The sequence below is a fragment of the Cydia fagiglandana genome, chromosome 19, assembly GCF_963556715.1.
Source record: "Cydia fagiglandana chromosome 19, ilCydFagi1.1, whole genome shotgun sequence".
NCBI lineage: Eukaryota > Metazoa > Arthropoda > Insecta > Lepidoptera > Tortricidae > Cydia > Cydia fagiglandana.
The window spans coordinates 15,510,897-15,535,673 of record NC_085950.1 but is presented as its reverse complement, the minus strand read 5'-3'; the positions used below and the strand labels follow the sequence as shown (position 1 = coordinate 15,535,673).

The 24,777-nt window shown below is 36.3% G+C and overlaps 1 protein-coding gene across 1 annotated transcript; it reads left to right on the top strand.

Annotated features, from left to right (window-relative positions):
• On the top strand, window positions 1-3,342 carry LOC134673946 (trypsin-like). Its single transcript, XM_063531989.1, has 4 exons — window positions 1-517; window positions 1,465-1,717; window positions 2,375-2,560; window positions 2,942-3,342. The coding sequence occupies exons 1-4, from the start codon at window positions 288-290 to the stop codon at window positions 3,158-3,160; spliced, it is 888 nt and encodes a 295-aa protein (XP_063388059.1). The 5' UTR covers window positions 1-287; the 3' UTR covers window positions 3,161-3,342.
• Window positions 3,343-24,777: the final 21,435 nt, after the last annotated feature.

Below are 24,777 nucleotides of genomic sequence, written 5' to 3'. Positions count from 1 at the left end.
GTTTGAACAAAAATAGGACTGCAGTTAGTTGCATAAATGCATTGTTACAAAATGAAACATCAATATTTACGATTTCGATGTTTACAAAATCACCTAGCACCATTTGCCGCCATTTTACTATTCGGCTTTTAAACACGAAACATTCATTGTAATGTGATTACCACAAAATTGGATTAAAAGTCACCAGACCGTTAAAAAAAAGTGATTTGAATAGATCTTTTACGTCATTCCATCAATGTGATTTCACTTTCACGAAACTTTCATGAGAACCTAAATCAAATCGTAATATGTTTTTAATTGTGATTTTTATTTTAAAAGCATTGTTTTGCAATTTAACGGAGAGTTCGTTGAAGACTTTACAAAATGCGACCAAGTACGACCTGGGTGACCATACGATAGTGTCGAGCAGCTATGTGTTTCCTTACGTGGCGGCCATTTTGAATAAATCTAAATACCTGTGCGCGGGAGCATTGATAGACGAGTCTTGGGTTCTGACGGCTGCGGATTCAGTGTTATTGTAAGTCGTTCATTTAATTAAAAGCAATATCTGTAAGGTATGCCGTTTACTTTGTCCACTCAAAAATTGTGTCGAATGTATGAAAATATTTCCAATGCTGGGCGTACGGTTTCTTGGTTGTTTTGCTTCTTCGATGTTTTGGCGATTCCTCATTAGCAGATTTTAAAAGTAATATAATTGTTAGCAACCTGTATTTTTGGGGTAAAAGTGGAGTTTCGATTTTGTCGATATTACAAGCTTTTATGTAACTTGTAACTTGTGTTGTTTTTATGAATTGTGGAAAGAAAAGTACAGTCAGCGGTAAAAGCTTGTACTTACCAAAAATTCAATTTTTATCCAAAACTTATATCATCCATGTTTTATACCTACTATAAGTACGAATCAATCTTATTCACCCACAAGTAAGAAATTTGATTCACTGAGAATACTTTCCACTCGAATAAATCGTTAAAGGAATGCTTTACAATATAGTATTACAATGAGGTTCCATTTCAAATACCTGTGTATATCTTCACCGCTCTCCCCTATCTCTTGAGTTCGGTCACAAATCATCCTCGCCCGCAAGAAAGACTTTTCCTCTGTAGCGTTATAAATGTAAATATGCATTTCTATCAATGTTTACAGCTTTACTGCTAAACATTTTCACGGTAGATTACTTTGAAAATCGGCGTAGGCGTTAAATGTGGCCACTCAAACCCAAACCCCAACATGGTTGCCTTTTCATGCGTTTACTCTTTGATGCGGCTACCTTTGGTATTTGCGTCCTTAGCTTGTATGATTAAATATTTCGGCACGAAAATGAAATGAAAATGGTTATTACAAAAGTTAAGTTGAATGAAATATAACTATACAAATTAATTTAATACATACTATAAGAGTTCAAAGAACAAAATCATGCAAGTACCTAAGTGAATATATATTCATTAATTTTAACGTAATATTTTTAGATTCCGTGATTCTCTAAGACTGATCCACGTTCGTCTTGGAAGCATCAACAATAAGGCGGGCGGTAGACTACTGCCGATAAAGCTAATCGAATTTCATCCTTATTTCGATGACCAAAAGCCTGAGTTTGACATAGCACTTATCCAGCTGGCTCATAGAGTGAGACTGACTCCGAATTTGAACCCTATCAGATTGCAGCGGAAACCAAAAAAGGTTATGGCCACCCATTTCATAGTCACTGCGTGGCCGGTGCAGGTATGTAAGTTATATTCGGACCGATAATAAGGATTAGGTGTGGGTTTATTATAGAATATGAACGGTAAAAAATATATAAATATATTCGAAAGAATTCCAAGCTAAAAGCTAAATGGCCGGCAATGTCTTATTTATTTTCCGGTAGGTATCTTCAATAATGTAATTTAACAGTGGTAAATGGTAGGTAGCTTGACACCGTTTTCGGGTAAATCTGTCGCACCTTTGCTGAAGCACTTTCAAATCTTACTTATGGCAACTCCTGGTGTCGCAATATGGTGCATCTCACATTTACTTTGTCTACATGCTCTTTTGTTACTTATGTATTTATGCTACTTACCTACTGTATCACAAAGAACAAAGGTGAAGAAATTAAAAGGTGTATGTGAAGTCCCCAATCCGCATTGGGATAGCGTGGGGACTATAGCCCAAGCCCTCTCGCGCATGAGAGGAGGCCTGTGCTCAGCAGTGGGACGTATATAGGCTGAAATGATGGTGATGATGATAATGACTGTATCATATATTGTAGGTGGATCTGGTCTGACAAAAGAATTCAGATGTCTGTACTTTGTGGCCAAATTACTTTTATGAGATATTTTGTCGCGATCCTAAACAGGACCACTTCCATTGAAATCAAAGTTGATATTTTACGTTCCACAGCACACCAGCTCTGCAGAACTATATAAATTGGCATCAGTACAAGACATAGAGCGCAGGCGCACGTTGCAAGTCGCGCACCTGCACCCTACGAAGCCAGAGCAGTGCGCTCAGGAGCTTGAGGAGCTCGGCTTTTCGAAGACTAATATCCTGTGCCTAGACCAGAGCGTGGGGATCGATCCATGCTCAGTAAGTTCTTCTGTAGTATTTTATACAAGAGAGAGCTTTTCAGTCGAGTATCGTGTTTATTCCATGAAGTATGCTGAGTGGCCTAACATAGGCCACTCAGCAAACATAGGGACGAGAAAGAAAAACTTGATTATACTTACAGGATGATTTTTGACTATTGTAGCCATATTTGAATATGTTATTAAATATCAGCAGTGCAACACATTTTTGAAAAAAAGCAACAAGCAACTTTTTTATATTTTTTTGACGTTTTTATCCATCAAAACTAAAAATGTGGTTACTGTACTCGTTTGTTTCGATTTGTGCACTACTATGACAAGAACAATGCACTAGGAAGGGTCTCCCAGATATGTAGAATAAATTGTGTAACTGTTTGTCCAGAGAGACGTCGGCGCCCCAGTGGTCCTGAACGGCATCCTGTGGGGCGTGGTCTCCTCATGGGCGCCCGAGGACTGCGACCTGCTGCCGGCGCCCACCTTCGTGACGCTGGCGTCCGCACCCAACATCAGCTCCTGGATACACGCCACGATGCGCGGCGTCAAGTGGCACAAGTGGATTCTCTTTGACACGGATTATGAGGATTATGATGATATTGATTGAGTGGCTGTGAAATGAGTAAATTTATGGATGGGTGTAAGCAATAATCTCATGGTTAACTTTTTGCTGTTTATTATTAAAATGTGCTATAATTTAATGTATGCTTCTCATTTGACTTTGTGCGACTTGAGGTCTTGATGTCGCACGCTCAAGGTCTATTAGACTAGGTGGTGACCCATTGAAAATCAGAAGTACTTATTAATTATATTATTTATTTACGTGTTCACACGGTTAAGGCAAATCAAGAAGAGGCGGGGCTCGTGAGAACATAATGGATGCTTAACTCGCTGCGTTGTTTCGCTGCGTAGTGGGATTAGCAATCCAAGAGTGTTCCCACAACTTTTTAATGCATTTCACAGTTCTGATCCATATAATTAAAGTATTCTCTTATGCGGTCATGGTCCCAACCCTCAGCTACGAAGATATTACACAGAACAAAGAGAACAAAAGTTCTGTGCGGAATCATAGTTGTAGGATTTAAGATACACCACTGGAACGCATAATTACTCGGTAAGCGTCTTGAAATCTTCAAAAGATTACAGTGTGACTGTAACTTAGTTTCCAGTTCTTCTGTAGTTGACAGACTATGATGTAGGTCAGATTTTCCACTTTAAAAAGGAAAAAAAATATCCTATATTTTAGTGAATAGAATCAGGAAATCCATATTAATTGAAACCAAAATCCACACACTCCAATCACTCCAAAAAATAAAAAAAAAATCCAATCACTTTGCTAAACCGCAAAAAGATAACGTGCTAGTCAATCAGTGCTAACCCGTTATACTTACTTGCGTATTTTTACATGCACTTAATGTTCCCACCCTCCCACCGCAAAAATAACGTAGTAACGTATGCTTTTGGCATTAAGTCCGCCTTTTGTACGAGAAGTTTTCTTTTGTGCAATAAAGTTTAAATAAATAAATAATAAATAAATAAACGTAGTAGTAAGTATAACGGGTTAGCACTGATTGACTAGCACCTTATCTTTTCGCGGATTAGCAAAGTAAGTAATATTTTGGTTTCAATCCTATATTTTAAAACGGTAAGCAAAGCTAGCTCTGATCGTTCAACACAATCTACCTGAATTTATAATTAGACACCTATCTGAATTAGGCCAATCAAATTAGATCCAAGGATAGCGCTTTGAGGAATTACATCCCAGAAAGCTGGAAATTATTTTAATAACTTCATTTTGTCCTAAATTTGTGTAATCCGAGATTGCTCCATCCCAGGAGGTGTGCGTAAATTATTGCTCTTTTCCAGTTTTTTGCTTGTAGATCAAAAACGGTACGTCCGACGGAAAATTTGTTCTAATCACGATGAATGTGGTTTTGCAAAACTTTAGATTTTTGTGATTTATGATTGCGAGAATGTATTACCTGCATAGATCGTAAAGAACCTCTGTATGGAATATATTTCTGTAACGGCAAAGTTAGAAGAAATTTTACAAGCTTACTTGCCAACATGTTCCGCAGAAGTTCTGTGTGACTTGGCAGATGAAAGTTCTGTTTGCTTTTAATCTATTCTGTGTGTTTGGTGGAAGACAATGTCTTTATGCAAGTAGCTTGAGTATGGTTTAAGCTTAGATGGCAGCAAGATAACGAACGGTTTGTAACAGTCTATTTATAATTGCAGATGTTTAACGGACATTTATTTATGTTAGTTACACAATTGTTACAACTAAAAAATTATAACTACTATAAAAATTAACCGCTCCCCTGCCGGTGGTGCGAAAGTGATGTCAATGATGCCAGCAGGATCAAATTTAAGAAAATTCAAACACTCCATATGTAATATTGTTTTCGACAACTGCCATAGTTACTCATTAAATAAAACTGGAAACTGATTATATCGCGTATAATGATTTTAAAATAATTAATATCCACCCTGACATTTTGATCTTTTTACAGCGTTATGAGAACGTTTAGATATCAAACATCACACTTCGGACCCCTTTTATGGAATTGGAAGCAGTTGTTACTTTTAATGGATCTAAAATTGTTTTGTTACAGTTTACATGTTTTCCAGCTTCACGTAACAAAAACGGGTAGCGTACATTGAGTTTTTAAAACCTTATTGGCGCAGTCATTTTTCCATCCTACCGATTCAGATTTGAGCAGCCAATATGCTCTTTTATCGTGATTTCACGTGGGCAGATTGAAATCTTGCTGAGCGAATGAAACTGCAATGAATAAAAAACGACAATGACTGTGTACAATTTGCAGCACTTCGGTTTGCCTCAATCATGTGTATGGTATATAGAATAGAATAGAAATAGTTTATTTGTGGCATAAAAAAATAGGTTACAGACAAAGAGAAAAAAAAGAAGAACAAAAATAAAAAAAAATTACACTTAACATTACAACACATATCATTACATAACAGAACAAGTAAATAGCCACAAAATGGTCCCGACTCAGCACTTGGCTACCTTTTGACGCTCCCGAGTGTCCGCCGCCGCGCCAGCACGCCTGCTGGTCGATGGGACGTAGGACGCCGCTAGCGTGTCAGCGCAAGTGGCGTTCCATACCAACGCACGACCCATCTTCCAGGGAATCAGTGACATCCCGTCAGGGCGCTTACCGTCGTTCCGCACTATTTGGGGCTCCAGAGCGGCGGGAATGCCGGCACTGACGAGCGCCTTTCTCAGGATGTCGTTGAGGGCGGAATGGCGAAGTAAGGAATTAGGATTGTTCATTTTTTTTCAAATGTTCTATTTCGAAAACCATTTCGAGATATAAGGTTTTTAAACAGTTTCCGACATTTGCTGCGATATAATTATTGAGGATTGAAGATATTTCAACAAATATCCTTATGACCTTAGTTTGACCTTCTCCTGGGCTGAATGTAAAGTCATTGCATAATAAAAGTTATCGAACCATAGTAAATAAATCCGTCACTCACGTATTGTCAAAGTTATCATTGTCATCGATTGTCATAACAATATTTTTCAGTTAAACCGCTGCGCTTGTTTGTTACAATTTGATTTATAATTAATACCTAAACAGTAGATTTCATTGCTTAATAATATATCAAAAACCTTGTTCCTATGTGTGGAAATGATTCACAAAAATAATAGTTCGAATCCACGAAGACCTACGACGTGAAAAATGGTGCCGTGAATTAAACTTGGAATACCTACCTACTTCACGTGTTACACACAGTATTGCTCTGAGAATCACGTCGATGTAAGCATAAAATTAATTTTAATTTACTACAATTAAGTATTTAAAAGCTCACTTTATTGGTAGGGTCGTGGTATCTATTTATTTTCTGTGGTAATGTAGCCAGAGTATCTAAAGGCAAACCGTTAAACAGAGATGGTGCCTACTAGAAAGAAGGAATATACAAGAATACATAGCCATACTCAAAATTCAGCCTGAAACTGCTTTAAAAAGATATAATTTCTAATTTCCAGGTACATGTTGCAGTTCAAGCTGCTGATATTTGTGAATAATAAAACATGTTTTTGTTTACCTACTTTTTTATTAATTTGGGAAATATGTTATATATGTTTCCAAAAAAAATAGTAACTTTACATTAAATGTATGTTTATCATGTTCTGCACGAGCATCTGACAATGATGGCTTCTTGTTGACCATCCAGAAGAGAAGTGTATGGTTTGTTATTTACTCTGTTCCCAGGCATTATTTACGGTCGTAAAGTATTACGACGATTAATAATTAATATGACGTTCGTTTCAATACAAAATGCTCAACTTTGTTCTGGGCCCAAGTGCAGTTACATATCTCACAGCTGTATCTAAATAGGAATCACGATGACCTGAAATAATAGGATATAATTAGCAAAATTGGCATGTTCCTAATATAGTAGTATAAGTATGTAGTACAATATCCAAACAATGGTGACAAGCCGGTAGAAAGCACCCACTGGGTGCTAAGCTACCTTTAGCAATGGACGCTTGTAACGATTTTATGAATCCAATCTTCTTACAAATCGAATCAGTTAAAATATATATGATGTAGGTAACTTACATTTGTATTTTTGCTCCCTTGATTTCAGCCAAGTTATGGTTGGAGTTGGATGCTATATGGATACATACTCCAATAAAACTAAGTTATATTATATAACTTAGGCAGATTTCTGTAATTAGCTTTCTCAAATTTATAGTGTAGGTATTTTTAAATTAATGATTCAAAATAAACGAGTTTTCCATTCCAGACGATTGTTATTTTATAGAAACACGTGACACTGACATTGTCGACAGGTGACATTACAATCAATTCAAAGAGCATATAATCACTATGAATCAATTGACAATGACAACTAATTTTTTAATGCTTGTTGTTGCTTGTGCATTATCCTAATCAGCCGACGACATGTAATTTACGAGAAGTCGTATCTCATATTTTCAATAAATTATAAATATTCAACCGAGTCACGAATTACTAAATCACTCAAATTGGTATCTTAAATTAACCTATATTTTCAGAAAATAAAATAAAAATGGGGGTCTAAAAAAAATGAACAATCCTAATTTAAAATGTTATACCCACTTTTATTTCGGCTACTTTTATTTTAATTTAGAGTGGACATTCGTCGCCCGATCAACTAGTTCCAACATGATAATCAAGAGCATGATAATAGGTACTGTTTGTATAGAATGTTTATCCAAGTAGTGATAAATAAGGACGGCATTTATATTGCATAGCAGGTTACATAAGTTTCGAACGATTCCAAAATTATCAAATATTTTAAACAGAATTAGCGTATATAGTTAGTACAGCGACATCTACTGCAGCTGTCAGAGTCCAGATAAAATTACACACCCCTTTTCTTCATTGTTAAAAAAGTGGTATGAGAGTTTCTAGAGAAAAGAGAAATAATATAGAAATATAAAAATAAAACGTCAACCGGAGAAGATTTAAACTTTATTAATAATTAGACATAAAAATGATCAAAAGTACAAAGTCTTTCTTCACAATTATCAAATATACAAATGTTGAACTTCAAATCTTGCGTACTCCTTATGCGCACTGCCAAGGAATGGAATTCCTTGCCGGCGTCTATATTTCCGTGTTCTTATAACCCGGCAACCTTCAAATCAAGAGTGAACAGGCACCTTCTGGGCGAGCTCGCTCCATCGTAGGCCACGTCTACGCCTCGGCTAGTCTGTGGCCATGAGTAAGCCCATTCATAATAAAAAAAAAAAAAAAAACGTACATCTGGATAAAAATATGATCCAAAATATTACTACGTAACGTACCTAATACACCTACGTACGTACATTAAGTACGTACGTAATGTACCTAATTAAGTCATGATGATGATGTTATGACTATTGATATAAAAATTAGCGGATAATTCTGAATACCAGTTATTCCCAGAACTTTATAAATTTATCATCCACCTTACCAAGAGACCTACCTACCTTTAATCCTTTAAATGCTTTTATTTCCCATCTAATACTGCAAACATCCGCCATCTAACGAAAAGACGCCTAGCCAATAAAACTCGATTCATACAATTTAATCATAACAAAGCAGCGTGCGTTCGAATTACAGCTTTAAAATAAGCGTTTTAAGTCTTAATCTCCGAGAAAAGTGATAGAAATATGCGAGATTTGGGATTTAAATATAGGGATTAATTCGGAAACAAATTACTCGCAATTCCTTTGATGTGGATGCAAGTTATTTGACTCACAAAAGGTAATAACAATTAGGATGTTTAATGTTTGTTGAAGTTTCTAATGTCCGTTTTAAATGTTTCAATATGTACTTTAACGCAGAGCACTTAGGTTGCTTTTAATGTTTCAAATAAGTTTTTGTAAAATGTTTCATTTATGTGACAATCTTTTATCGCTGACTGTATTTTTCTTTCCACAGGCAACTAATACTCGTCGAGACAATTCTAACAACCCCAAAACAGTTAGTTTGCTACGTTTCATCACAGAGTTCCCATGGTCACTACCTGTCTCCATAATCAGATCAGCTCATGATGAAACAACTTCAAAAAAACAACGGGTGCACTCCGGGAGTGCCGACAGAAGTGAAAACTCAATTACTAGTCCAAAATGACTGCAGCACTGTGTATAATTGACCCATCCTCCTTTCTATTGAAAAACTTTAGTTCCGAAATTGCTGGTCAATGAGCTTGTTTAAAATTCGAAATTCAAATTTGTAGCGTCAATTGTTTAAAATTCGAATAGAAATTGTAAAGTTACCTTGCAGACCTCGCATCTAAATATATTTGGTGATGATATTTTGAGTTTTATTCACCAGTACTAGAGTTCACTTTTATTAGCGGGTTCATCAAGATGTAGCTTTATTGAATTATATTTGAGTGATATAAAGTTAGTATGTAACTGTGAGATCCTCGTATTTCAGCCCGTACATGATTAAAACATATTGCTTAATATAAAAGTCCAGTTTTAAATAATTGACCTGATTATGATACGTTATGACTATAGTTCTTTGGTGAATAACATTGTCCGTGACACATGACGTCAGCGTTACGTTACGCGTTACGCTGAATCGAGTTTAACATTTTTTCCCCACCTCAAAAAGTGCTCAGCGCCGGTAAAGAAGTTTTCACTTCAAAAACTTGGCGTGAACACTTTATGAAAACATACTCGTAGAATCGGAAATAAGACTGTAATATCAGTTCGGTGTCAAAGATGTTTACGCTGTAAATGGACGTAATATTTCAATTCATCCCTTCCGCTCCCGAGACTTTGGTCTAACTCAAAAGAAATATTCTCGGGTAGGCATTTGTTATTATTAGATTAGCAGCTTACACCCACAAAGTTGGCTGCTGGAATTGGGTATGTACCTTTAGGGCTCTTCGGTCGGTCACCAGCATAGGTCACTACCTACTATGTGTGTAATTAAGTAGGTAATTCATTTTGTGCTACGAATTCTACTGAACTTAATAATGTTTCAGATAGACCGGTCATTTAGCGTCCACCGATATTCCATGTGGGCATTACGAAGTAAACCCAAAACAATTTAATGTGAAATAAATAGACTACTGCGTAATATAAGAACGACTAGTCATCTCTCCGCGGTAAATGAAAGGGGATGTCAGCAGGGAATTACCCGGGTCAAAATTAAGGCGTGCTTTTTCCGTAGGAGCTAAGCGAACCAGTTTTTTGAATCCATTAGAAATATAAGAAACAATGTTTTAAAATTGTGAAAAAAATATATCTTATACTTAAGGATCTGGCAGATACGTTTTGGATCTCAAAAACATGATTAGATAAACTTTGCTCGATAGAAAAAAATTCCAAAGTTACGCCTTTTTTTAACAATAAATCCAAACGATATCTACAATACAAACTTTTTTGACTTGTTTTTTACACAAATGTATAGGTAATAAGATAATCTAGACGTTTTGGATCACTTTGTCTCGGTAACATCATTAAAATAATTTCTATGTTTCAATACCTACTAAATCCGCAAGCGCAATCACTCGCGAACGCACTTACGCCCTCTTCAGTCGCGCGGCAGCGCTTGTAGAGGACGGACCTGTGTCAGTGTGTTCCGCGCGGTCACGTGATTTTACCATTTACAAACAATGGGAAACAAAGCATATGAAACGTAAGAAAAAGTCACTAAGTGCTATAAAAACACACTTTCTGATAACAGAAGCATCTAATACTTTACGAGGTGGTTGAAAGCGCCTAGCTTTACTACATCAACAGTTAAAATATTTCAGTATTTTCACTAGGTCAGCAACCAATTTCAATGTAGGTAAATAATATTATATTCCTAGATAATATAATTCTGCCGCCCTAAGCTAAAAGGCAGTTTTTCGACATTTTGCCAAAATGGACTTTTTGTGATATTCGTAATGTAGAGATCGAGACGCATCGACCACTTTGGCCCGTTTTCCGATAAGTGGCTTAGTTTTCGAGAAAAATATCGTAAAAAGACCGTATTTGCACTAATTTTAGTTCGTTCCTAGTCTAAAAAGCGACTATTTGACAAAGCCAGGCTAAAACAACGTATATGCAGCTATACGTTTTTTTACGCTCTGGTTTGCGTAAAATCTTATCCACCATATCTAGCCTTAAAAAACGTATAAGCCAAAAACTAGGCTAAAAATACGTAAAAGACGCTATACGCACTTTAAGATTAGGATCTTTAGCAAAATTTTAGATCTGATACTAGTCTAAAAAATCGTATACTATTTTTTTTTGTTTAAATGTGTCATACGACATTTTAGCCAAGTATCACTTAACTTTTTTACGTCACCATAATAGTCTTTAGAAACGTATAACTATTATACGTTCTTCTTATTTTGTATGGACGTCGTATTAAACGCAAACAAACTTTTAAAATAGTTGAAAGTGCGTCTAACTGGTCTATAACGCAGTATATGCTCCAACCTTCGTCATGCTCCCCGCGCGCCGAAAGACACCTTTACGCTAAGTAAAAGCCGTCAGCCGCAAGCGCAGGCTTGTGGCTGCCGGAATGAGAGCGGAGGTGGCTTTTTGCGCGCGAAATATTGACCGAACGCCAAGGTTAAAAAAATACTTTATTATTGCATTACCATCATATGTTATCAATAATATGTAGTGTTTACAATTAGTACCTTCGAGTATTATCATTTTTATCAAGGTATATACTTTAAAAATGCCTCGCAAATACTTCCGCTCGACAGCAAATACGTCTTTCTAGCGTAGTTTGTGATGGTAAAATTGTTCATACGTACTTTTCTACAGCAAACGTTGTTTAAGTTTTATTTATTCATTGGACGGTTTGACTGCTTTTATTTGAATAAAATCAAATTGATATTACAGCTAATCGTATCGGGTTTAATTCCTTATAAGCCAAGTAGGTATTTGACATTATGAAGAGTTTAAATCTTATTGAAAAATGTTTTAAAGGGAAATTTAATGAGAATTCTTACGGGCAGTATAACATTTTCCGCCTAAGTATTTAGATAACCAGGACAAAGGACCATGGGCATCTTTGTATGGAACCTGGGTCCATCCGAAAACCAACTGAGAATTAAGGATAATATTATATACACATACATATATATATATATAATATTTTACTTAAATGAAATACTTAAGTAGGTTTTATCTAGTTCATATCGCACCAATAGATTTCGATAAGAAATATCGTAAATTAATTACTGCAAATTATATTACGTTTTATTTATCATAGTATTTATATATTACAGTACTATCTATTACGTTTTATAAAAAAACAATATGTATCTTAAAATAGGTTGGTATGTTTGTGTATTAGATAATAGTTGTATGTTAAAATAGTCAAAGCTATGACTTTGTAATCTAATAGAAAAATAATTTTATTGTGAATCTAATTTTTAATTACAACCGCTAAAAGGCGTTTTAGAATTAAATAAATGACAGAGTATGTGCAGGAATTAATACATTCGTAGTATTAATTTTATTGCTAATGTAGACTACATAATTCGCTAACGTATTACCGTGCGATGAAATTCCATGCCTGTTGATAACAAGCTAAAATAAATATTAGAGATGCCACGAATTCGGTAAAACATTATGTATTTTTTGAGTTACGTGTATGCAAAAACTGGTCACCTACAAAGATAAATGTTTGCTAAGATTTAAGTCAGCAGCAAGCTGGGTTCTCCATACAACTGTAGTTACGATCTCATTTTAAAACGATTAGCTAGATTGCTCTAAAACTTTGTACTCAGTAAAGGATAAGGTATATCTATGCCTGTAATTAATATGTAGCTTCAGATACCATGGAAAAAAATACAGCGAAAATAAGTTTTTCATACAAAACTTATTTTTCTCATTAGTTTTGTTGGAATATAAACTAATTAGGTACTGGCATAGATATACCTCATGTTGTTTTAAAATGAGTACGAATCTCCGTTTATATGGGAAGTAAAAATTCGGCTGAGCTTACTGCGGACTCTGTTAAGTTTCGTTGCTCATGCTCATTAGAAGTGTATGTAATGTCATTAGTAGAGTCGAGTAAATCTAGTCTATTATACAAATAAAATCAGAAAGGCCGTACACTAAAAATTTGTTACATAATATGGGGCTATTCCCACTAGTTAGGTATCTACCGCCAAGTTGTTACCAGTGGTAACTACTGGGAATTTATATCCCACTTTTCTTTCCAGTGGCTACCACCAACTCAGTTTTGTGGTAACTACTGGGAACTTCTTTTTCCAGTAGTTACCACTGTTATTTTGCTTACAGTTCAATAGTAATAAAAACAGTATAAGTAGAATACTATAAATATAGAGGCTTTATTGAACCCTAACAATATTGTAGTAGTAACTACTCCCATTAGTTACCACTGGTAACAACTTGATGGTAATCAGTGGGGAAAACCCGATCTATGTGTTAATTAGATAGATTAGATTAGATAGTACGGCGTTTTTTGTTTGTATATAAATAAACATTTAAACTACGTGACTGTTTTTTATTCCCATTTCTTCCATAAATACTAATCTATAAAACCGTATATTCGGTGTTTTTGTTGGTATACGTTTTTTTACACTAGCACGCTAGTCGAAAATCTGGTCAAATTCATAATTTTTCCTAGTATACTAACCAAAAAGGCCGAATAGCTCCTATAGGGTCTTTTAACTTAGGATCTCAAGTGCGAATTATTCATTGGTACTAAGCAAAAAGACAGCATGTGACATATACGGCGTTTTTACCTAGTTTCTACTTCGGAACTAAGTTAGAACGCCGCATAACGCATGTTTACCGCCTTCTTGACTAGTACGACCTACTCATTTTTAAGCTTAATACTAATTTAAAGTGTTTTTTATAAAATAAAAAAAAACTGAGCTGTTTAGGAACATACTATAAATACTTAAAATAAGTACATATATTTACCTACCACATACAAAAAGAAAAAATGGAAAAAGTTTTACCGTTTCGTAGAAATGCAAGAAAGATGTTTGGGTTGGTTTTTTGCGATTATCTCGAAACTAGCTTTTGTCGAAAAACTGCCTTTTAGACTAGGACGGCAGAATTGTGAGTATGTAAGTATGATATATTTACAGTATTTCACCTTTACTGATATACCTACGTCCGATATGCAAAATGATTATATTCCTTCGTGGTCTTTGACTCCTTTGAAAATCAGAAATTATTTATTTGGATTGACACAGTATGGGGATGTTACAATATATGTATGTATAGTGTTACGCTTTTAGTATGAGGATGCCGAAGGCGCCCGGCTTTGGATCGCATGCAACGTGCCAGGCCCGTCAAGCGTGCAAATTCATGATCATAATCATAAATTTATATAAATATAAAATGTCAAATTGAAATAATTGAAAAAATTACCATAATAGGCATATCGCAATACAATTATTTAATAACTAAATACATATCACTAATTTTAATATTTGACCACGGTCGACATGAATTAAATATAATTGAGAGTTCCAAGTGCCTACAGGCAGTTCATCTTGTGCTTGGTTGTATTAGTCTTGTTCGAGAAACTGAACACGGTGAAAAATAGAGATAATACTCCTAAAAATACGTGTGATACCTCATTAGATTCGTCATAATGCCTAGAAAAATGTATTCGAAGCGTGTAGTAGCACACACACAATATCAAAAGTTATAAGCAAAAAAAGGGGGGAAAAGTAGAGATCTTTAATTTCCCCAATATCTCAAAAAGTATTCATATTACGGTGCGAGATGGGTGGGGGGTGCTCGACCAAATGTCATAGAGGGCCCCAAGACAAAACAAAATACATTTAATTTTTTTCAAAATGGCCGACTTTTTTTATTTTTTTTCAAGTTGGTCCGAGCGCGCTGAGATTTGGCATGGCGGAAGATAGAGGCCCCTAAATTCCTATGAAAAAATTTTTTTGGAAAAAATCCAAGATGGCGGAAATAATGGTCATTTTAATTTTGTATGGCAACTTTTAAACGGTGCGAGATGGGTGGGGGGTGCTCGACCAAATGTCATAGAGGGCCCCAAGACAAAACAAACTGCATTTAAAAAAATTCACACAGGGTGACTTTTTTTTTAAATTTTTTTCATGTTGGTCAGAGTGCGCTGAGATTTGGCATGCGGCGAGCTTGGAGGCCCAAGATTACTATGTGAAAAAAAAAAAGGAAAAATCCAAAATGGCGGCGGACACAGGCCAAATTCAAATTTCCAAGTAGGTTAGGCGAGCCCGAAGGAGGCTGAAGGCCGACCCCGCGGAGGGTCGTCAGGCCCGGAGCTTTATCTCGAATGTCCAAGCATGCTCCACCCCCAGTAATTTTGGGCGAGGCCGAAAGTCGAGCTGCGGGAATGACGAACAAAGCAAAATCCTATACAAAAGTTTATAGGATTATTAAGCGATTTGTTAACCCGCGCGAGGCCGGGGCGGGTCGATAGTAATAAATAAACATAAAGCATACGCTAGACTGAATAAAAATATAAAAGTTTCACTAAAATTTACTGGATTGTACAGTCAGCAGCAGAAATAGCTACGGGGCCTAGTAATCAAAATGATGACACGGAAATGTCAAGATAATAAGGTCTGTGTCGATCATTTTGAACATGTTATTCTGCTTATTTATTTCTGCTGCTGCCTGTACTGGTTTTAGAGTCTGGCTAATTTAGGTAGAACTAGAGTTTAGCTAAGAAAGGTAGAAGAAATTAATTTGACTGAACCATATCTGGTAGAAAAAGAAAGTGATTGATGTTTTAAACCTGTTCAAGGACGTGGAATAGTAGATATTAATTCGGCGTCCTTGAACAGGTTTTCAACAACAATCAGTTAATTATTTAATAGATATTTGGAAGAAACAAAACATAATATTGAAAATAATTTGTTACATTACGGTATCTACGTGTGGCGTAAAGCCAGTGGACTGTAGTTTTTTAAGTTAGTTCCTTCGCTACACTATACTGCTTTACCAGATTGTAGAAGGGCTTACCGGGATTTTGTGGTCTGCAGCTGGCAGAGACCTCGGCGGGTGGATTGCTCGCTGCTGGCTTCCTCGTTATTTCAAGGCACTGTTTTATGGTATATTTTGCGAATTCAGATATCCTTTCTGTCGCGATGTTTTGGTGACACTGACACCGTTAGTTATTACTTTTTAGACCATTGCTTGTGTGTCGCCGGCCAGTAGCCTCGCTACCTCAAGTAAATCAGTATAGCAGTAGGTATTAAGGATGAATACTAAACACCCCCCACCGAAAGCACTATGTGGCTTTCTCATAATATGAAAAAAGTTAAAAGTTAGACCAAATCAAAATCGTTGCAAACTTATCTTTGTCTAGCTCTGCCAATCAATTCAATTACATCATCCGCTCCTCCATCTGACCTTTAACTGAGTTTTCCCTAAACCCGATAAAAAAAAAATTATCTTATTTTTTTGTGAGTACCTCTTATAATGAAGGATATTTTTGCTGAGTATCAACATCCTACTAGTGACAGTTTTTGACTTATGATTTTATTATTATTTTTCTTTAATGTATTGTTTTTCGGGATGTATTCAAGCGATTTGCTGAAATTTATTGAATAGTGTTCTTTATTTAGGTATGCCTTGAACTCAAAAACCGAATACCATTTGTCATATAAAAAAAAATACTCTACTCAACCGGTGTTTTACAATGTAGTATACAAACTCTTCGATTATGTTTGCGTTTTCTTATCAGGTTGTCGTATTTAAGAGTAAAATGCTAATCTCTCACCCCGATTGATTAAGGTTCTACCTACCTACCTACCTACCTACCTACCTTACCTCCCTACCTACCTACCTACCTACCTACCTATCATCAAACATCAACATTTATTCAGCAAATAGGCCACAAGGGCACTTTTACACGTCAACATTGAATTTACATAAAAGCAAAAATAATAACATCAACAATTTTATAAAATAAAACTAACAATTCAATCTAACGTATTACAATTACTAAGAGATGTATATGGTCTCTTAATGTCGAATTACATACAAAATACAGATAAAAAAACACACAAAAAAAATCTATAATATTTAGAGGTGTAAATGTCTCTAGGTGTCAGAACTATAAGATTATATAGTTTATCAAGTTATCCTTAGAGATGTATAAGGTCTCCAAGAGTCAATATCCTGTATAATTAATACATTCATTAAAAGAAAAGAAACATACGAGAACAGAATGAGGCGTCTCACTGTAATTAATTAATAAAAGTTACTAAGTATAATAGCTCGTGTTAGCTTAACAGACCAGTCTCCACAAACAGCACCCGTTCACGAGTATGACGCGTATCTCAGCCATCGCCTCCCTCAACCTTCATTCGGGAAAGTGGCGACCCGATCAACAACGCCACCGTAAGCAAAGACTTTTAAGCGAGCATGACATGTTCAAGCTACCGGCCTATATTAATATTAAAATAGTAATAACATGTAGCTGTAAGACACGGCATTTTGTGCTCATATGTTACATAAAAAGACAGTAATATAGCTTCACATAATTACTAGCCTAAGTTGACTTAGAGATGTAAAGGTCTCTAAGTATCAGAAACATTAAAAATATAGGTAAGTATGTACAATCAAAAATAAAAATCAAATAAATAAATATGTACTTAGAGATGTATAAGGTCTCCAAGTGTCCAAAACTAAAATTAAATTAAACAATATAATCAAGCGAGAACATCATTGTCTCATGTGTCAATTCTACTGGACACTAGCATATTTAATTCACAATGTAAAAAAAAAACAATATTTATTTAATTCTTATTATACTAATGAAATCAAGCTACCGGCTTAAAAGCATCTCTATCGTTTATAAAATCATTTACAGTGTAGTACGCCTTACGTAACAAGGAGTGCTTAATGTGCGACTTAAATTTATGAAGTGGTAAATTCACTACATCAGTGGGGACTTTGTTATAAAAACGTGTACAGTTCCCGACGAAAGACGTACTAACCTTACGGAGGCGGTGGGCGGGCACAGCAAGTTTATGTTTGTTTCTAGTGTTATAGTTATGGATATCACTGTTAACCTTGAATTCGTGGATGTTTTTCCGAACATACATAATATTCTCTAGTATGTATTGAGATGCAACGGTAAGAATGTTAACTTCTTTGAATTTCTCTCTTAGGGATACTCGAGCGCCCAGTCCATAGATGGAACGTACAGCTCGTTTTTGCAGCACAAATATTATCTGAATATCTGCCGCTTTTCCCCACAACAGAATTCCATAAGACATAACACTATGGAAGTAACTAAAGTATACCAGCCTGGCCGTCTCTACGTTTGTCAGCTGTTTGATTCTCCTCACTGCATAGGCTGCTGAACTAAGTTTTCCGGCTAGAGTGCCTATATGTGCATGCCATTGCAGGTTGGAGTCTAGAGTGACTCCCAGGAAAACAGTTCGGTCCTCAAATTCCAGCGTATCACCTTTTATTTTAATCTTGCTGTTATTTACCTGCTTGACGTTAGGTAGCGTAAACTTGATGCATTTGGTTTTCTTGGCGTTCAAAAGCAAATTGTTTGCCGTAAACCAGTTTACAATGGTAGATAGCGCGTCATTAATGCTCTCGAAGCTATTTTCCTTTCTGTCCACTTTAAATATAAGGGAAGTGTCATCTGCAAATAACACTATATCATGTCTATCTTGCACAACTTTTGGTAAGTCATTAATGTATACCAAGAACAGGAAGGGACCAAGAATTGAACCTTGAGGCACTCCGAGGGCTACCGGGGACCCCGCCGATTGAGTTCCATTAATAACTACTCGCTGAGTTCTATCCGAAAGGTACGATGAGACCAGGTCAAGGGCACTAGCTTTTATCCCATAGCGGCTTAATTTTCTCTTTAAATTTTCGTGATCAACGCAATCAAATGCCTTTGACAGATCACAGAAAATTCCAACAGCATCTTGAGCTTTTTCCCAAGCATCAAAGATGTGTTTTAGAAGTACCGCACCGGCGTCAGTAGTTGATCGACCTTTGGTGAAACCAAATTGATTGCTGTCAAGCAGTTTGTTTCTGTTGAAATGTGACAATAGTTGATTCAGAATAAGTTTCTCGAACACTTTGCTTAATGCCGGTAGTATTGAAATCGGTCTAAAGTTCGTGGGATCTGTTCTCGTTCCTGATTTAAATAGAGGGATAATTTTGCTATGTTTCATAATATCTGGAAAAATTCCAGCATCAATGCATCTGTTGAAAATCTCAGCTAAGTATGGTGTAATTGACTCAATGATGGAATCTAATACTTTGACAGACAGGCCCCAAAGATCTTCTGTTTTCTTTAAATTTAAAGACCTAAAAGTCTTAAGAACTATATTCGATGAGACATACGAAAATTTGAAGATTTCTGTACATTCTGCCACATTTGTCTTCAAAATTTCTTCAGCGACGTCTGGCGATGAATTAAGGGATCTTGTTGTTTCTACCGGGATATTCGAGAAAAACCGCTCAAAATGATCTGCCACTTCACGGTCGGAACTTACTAAAGTGTCAGCAATTCGTAGGTTGTAGTGCGGATCCTTCAGTTTACGTTTTCCAGTTTCATTACTGATAACTTGCCATACAGTTTTGACTTTATCGCTGGAATTTAGGATCTTTTTCGACAAATAATCGGCTTTAGCGGCGACACACAACATTTTAAAAGATTTAGAATAATTTTTGACGTACTCCAGAAATTCCGGTCTTTTATCAGTTGCCTTTAAATCATATAAGTCGTAGAGCCGGCGTCTTTTCTCGTGAATATCCGGTGTAGCCCAGTCGCTAAATTTAGTCTTAGCCTTGCCTTGCACCTTTTTCTGAATGAAACAGGCATCAAATTCCTTTTTAATACAATTAAACAACTCGGAACTCAAACAGTCAGGGTTTTCCTGGGTACATGAAAGACAACATAATTGTTTAGTAATATTACGATTGAATAAACCTAGGCGACTTTCAGAAATCGGCCTACACAAAGTGTCTTGAGGAATTTCTTCAGTTTTCCCTACCTACCTACCTACCTACCTTACCTACCTACCTACCTACCTACCTACCTACCTACCTACCTACCTACCTACCTACCTACCTACCTACCTTACCTACCTACCTACCTACCTACCTACCTTACCTACCTACCTACCTACCTACCTACCTACCTACCTACCTACCTACCTACCTACCTACCTTACCTACCTACCTACCTACCTACCTACCTACCTACCTACCTACCTACCTACCTTACCTACCTACCTACCTACCTACCTACCTACCTACCTACCTACCTACCTACCTACCTACCTACCTACCTACCTACCTACCTACCTACCTTACCTACCTACCTACCTACCTACCTATACCTTACCTTTATATGAACAATACCTTACCTTAATTGACCGTCACCTTAAAATGTTTATTTCCTTTCGGTACTTTAATTCTACTACGCTGCCATTAAATTAAAACGTTGTTACCGATCACTAAATAATAAGTACACATGGCTCTGTAAAAATAATAATTCTAAATATAATGATCAGAAACACGTAATGCAAAAAATATATACATATACAATAAAAAGTATAAAAACGTGACCCTTGCACGGTATGGTTAAAATACTGCCATCATAAGATCCTTATGCTGTGTACCCGTTTGCTATCGCCGCCGCGCACAGCGCGCGCTCACGTGCTCGTCGAGCGGTTCGGGACGCGCGGGCGGGGCTTCACGGTTTGCCGCGCACCTCACCCCCTCAGATTCGTTGATGAGTCGAATCATATCGCCTTAAGGTAATCCTTAGGGCCGATACAGACGGACTGCTACCGAAATGCAATCTTGATGGGAGCTGCACGCCGACTGCACATTAACAACGTGAAGTTCCCATACACGTTGCAGCCGGGTATCAGTCCGTCTGTACCAGTCCTTACACATAACACAATACATGATTTGAATACATGTTTTATTCCTTATTTTAATATCCTTTTAAACTGTTTTGTAAAGTAGTTTTAGATTAGTAGCCATTTGGCCAGTTGGTATTTTTTTTAATCGCTATGTTCAATGCTTTAGACTTAATCCTACGAGGTAATGATATGTCATGTAACTGTAACATCTAAGACACGTGATTAAATAGGTACCGCAACGCGTGCTGACTTGTCTTTCATTTATCTTTGTTCAAATTTTATGACATTACGTGCTAGCTAAATATGTTGTCACGATGTGAATTTTAATACAAGCATTTTAATGTTTGTCACTATATATTATGTTTCAAATTTAAAAATGAGTAACTTTTGCAAGTCAGATGATGGTAAAAACAGATAGTTACGTGTGTAGCATTTAAAACTCTGTTAAACAACAATGTACGCACACAACTATGAATTAGTTAACACTTAACAGCATTGTTGGAAATATACGTGAATAACTACTACACTAATCACTATAAAGCAGAAGGCGGGAATAATTTGAAGCTTTGAATAGCCCAACTATTCCATACATTGTGCTGACGAACTTGTAATGACTTGGGGTTGAGGCTACGCGGTGCCCGCGAGCGATTAATATCTACGTAAATAGAAAGTCATAAGCTAAGTACACAACATACATAATGTTACAATTACTAATGTACAGTGGAGTTAATCAACTCCACTTAATATGTAGGTATACATTTAATCAATTGCGATAAGGTAAAAAATATATGCATCTTTATGAACACTCTAAGATAGGTAGTATGCAATGCTACCGATTCGATTATACCTCCTGGTCTATTCCATTCGACAGTAGGTCATTGGATGATAATGGGAATAATATTGATGATAATAAAACTCTGATAATGGAATTTTGAGGAGGAAAAGCGAAGGAATAAATATTATATGCACGTTTACGTGGTACTTTATTTTGTTATTTTTATATAAGCTCGTGCATTGGCTCTCAGACAGCCTTTCGGTGAATGAAGAAAAAAAAAGTTTTGTAAGGTCAATTATTCTTATAATAAAGACGAGTGCCCCGGCATTGCACGGGTTACACTAAATTATAGACTTGACCTTCCTCAAGAATCACTCTTTTGATAGGTGAAAACCGCATGAAAATCCATTCAGTAGTTTTTAGTTTATTACGAAAATACATACATATTGACAGACGCGACGGGGGATTTTGTTTTATAAGGAAGGGATATGGATTATTTAGTTGTAAGCAAAGATTATAGCAATCCCAAACTTCAGCTATCTTGAGATCGTAGCCCGCTATTTCTACGTTCCTCTGCTCTGCCTACTCCATTCTGTCACTCGTGGGGTGTGTTTTGGATTACGCTTTTGTTCCCTAATGTTTGTAATTAGCCGAGTTGTCAGGATAAGAGACGAGTTATCTTAGAAAACTGAGTGCTAGTTTAAATGTCAGCATAAATAGTTGGAAATTAGTGCTGGGTCTGATTTCAAACTATTGTTACACTACAAATGCTTGAGGATTTAGTTGCTTACCTACCTTATACGTATCTGTTTGAATCTCTTTTATTATTTTTTATGTTACATTAACGTATCACCATAGTACATTGAAATTTAAAGCGTATTTTAGCAACTAGGCTTTTTTTAGACCCTTACATTTTATTTTATGCGTCACATTAGAAATATAGAGAAATATAATAAAATACCTACGTAGTATACAAACAAGCCTGCTCGTGCTTGTAAAGATTATAAGGAAGCCTATTAAAACTTTCAAAATATAATTTGATTTCATATTGTTGTAAGATTACATTTCTCTAAGCTCATCCCACTCATGAATATTGGTGCGCGTGATATGCGCTGCGAGTTATATCAAGTCAATATAAAATCTAGTTGGGACATTGAAATTTCAAATAGGCCTGTAGGGTACTTATTTGCCAACGGTAAACATCGTGTGTTTAAATTGTCACTTTGGCCTCACGTGCAGAAAATGTGGGACGTATTTTGTTTTATGAAAAGATTTTGCCTAGATCTCAGAAGCGGTACGCTAAAGCTGTAATTTTACCAAAAGCTAGTGTTTTGAGATTGAATTTTTACCGCTCTTTTGAGTAAAATAAACTTTTGTCAAATCGTTTATACGCACAGTGAACTGTAAACATATCTAAGCAGCTAACATATGTAAGTATATCAAATATACTCTCATAGTGCTTTACTCGTAGTGTAATTAATGTTTTCCCTTAAATTACGCTCGTGAAGAACAATAATAATTAATCATCATCATCATCATTATCATCATTATTATCAGCCCTTTATCGCCCACTGCTGAGCATAGGTCTCTCTTCTGCCATTTGTCCCGGTCCTGAGCTCTCTTCCAGAAGTGACTCGCAATTTTCCGGATATCTTCCACTATAACTAGCAAAGTTATTCAACAAACTTAAAAATCCTAAACCCTCCAGAGAATCATCAAACATCTAATCAGAATTTTCTTAATCAAGTTGTAATCGTCATGATATTGTGATTCCCGCCCCGTTGCTAATAGTTCCGGGTTCGAGTCCAAATTACCCGAAGCCAATTATATACGGAGCCTGAATTACAAATGTAGAACAAAGAGCTGTGAAGCTACACTTGAAGCAGTACCTATGTGTAAAAAGTTTGTATGGATGTACTGTGCATATATTGCTTTTTAGGGTTCCGTACCCAAAGGGTAAAACGGGACCCTATTACTAAGACTCTGCTGTTCGTCCGTCCGTCCGTCCGTCCATCCGTCCGTCTGTCACCAGGCTGTATCTCACGAACCGTGATAGCTAGACAGTTGAAATTTTCACAGATGATGTATTTCTGTTGCCGCTATAACAACAAATACTAAAAACAGAATAAAATAAAGATTTAAGTGGGGCTCCCATACAACAAACGTGATTTTTGAGCTAGTAAGTTAAGCAACGTCGGGCGGGGTTAGTACTTGGATGGGTGACCGTCTTTTTTGCCTTTTTTGCATTATGGTACGGAACCCTTCGTGCGCGGTTTTTTTAGTTTGACTTTTGAGCTGGCCTAGCGCCTACTATTCCTATTTACTCAACACGTGCACTTCGTTTTTTCAAAAATTAGACTTCTAAAAATAACTATATATTTAGCCCCTTTCTTTTTTACTGTCGAGTAAAAACTCTTCTAAATTACGCTTTTGTCTCCTCGGTTCTGCAAGTACTATCATAACTCACTGCTTGTTTTAAAAATATTTCGAGTAAAAACCACTTTCAGAAGTTTTAGAATTTCACTCACTTTATTAGACGAACGAAACACGAAACCACTTTTTGCGCTCATGTCACAAACACCGATGCCCCCGGCATCTTTGTTCGTCTCCGAGGGAAACTAATACAGTACCAAGTTTCAGAATTTAAGACACCGCGTCATAAAAGAGAGCGGTGGTTTTGTAGCTCCCGTTTTAATACGATGTGACACAAGGACCGAGGGCTGATCAAGCTTGTTGGGTTTTATACCAGCCTTACGGTAGGGTAGGGACAAACTGAGCTCGCTATTTTATTAAATCTGCATCCTTAGAGACTGACGGCCCTATTCGAACTTTAAGATACGTCAAATATTTCGGCTAGATACGATATGGATTAGATATGTCTGTGTCAAATATGACGTTGATTCAAACAAAAATTTCACTTTTGAATCTGACATATCTAATCCATATGATATCTAGTCGTAATATTTGACGTATCTTAAAGTTCGAATCGGTTAGATACTGTTATAAGACTTATAAGCAAAGCAACGCATTGACACTGCGGGGTTGCGAACTGCATCAAGCATGCATAATATGATTTACTA

Excerpts from the sequence above, each read along its gene's own strand:
- LOC134673946 (XM_063531989.1), top strand. The coding sequence starts at position 288 with ATGTTTTTAATTGTGATTTTTATTTTAAAAGCATTGTTTTGCAATTTA. Across the intron at positions 1,718-2,374 it reads TCACTGCGTGGCCGGTGCAG|CACACCAGCTCTGCAGAACT; the intron begins GTATGTAAGTTA and ends TACGTTCCACAG. Across the intron at positions 2,561-2,941 it reads TGGGGATCGATCCATGCTCA|AGAGACGTCGGCGCCCCAGT; the intron begins GTAAGTTCTTCT and ends CTGTTTGTCCAG.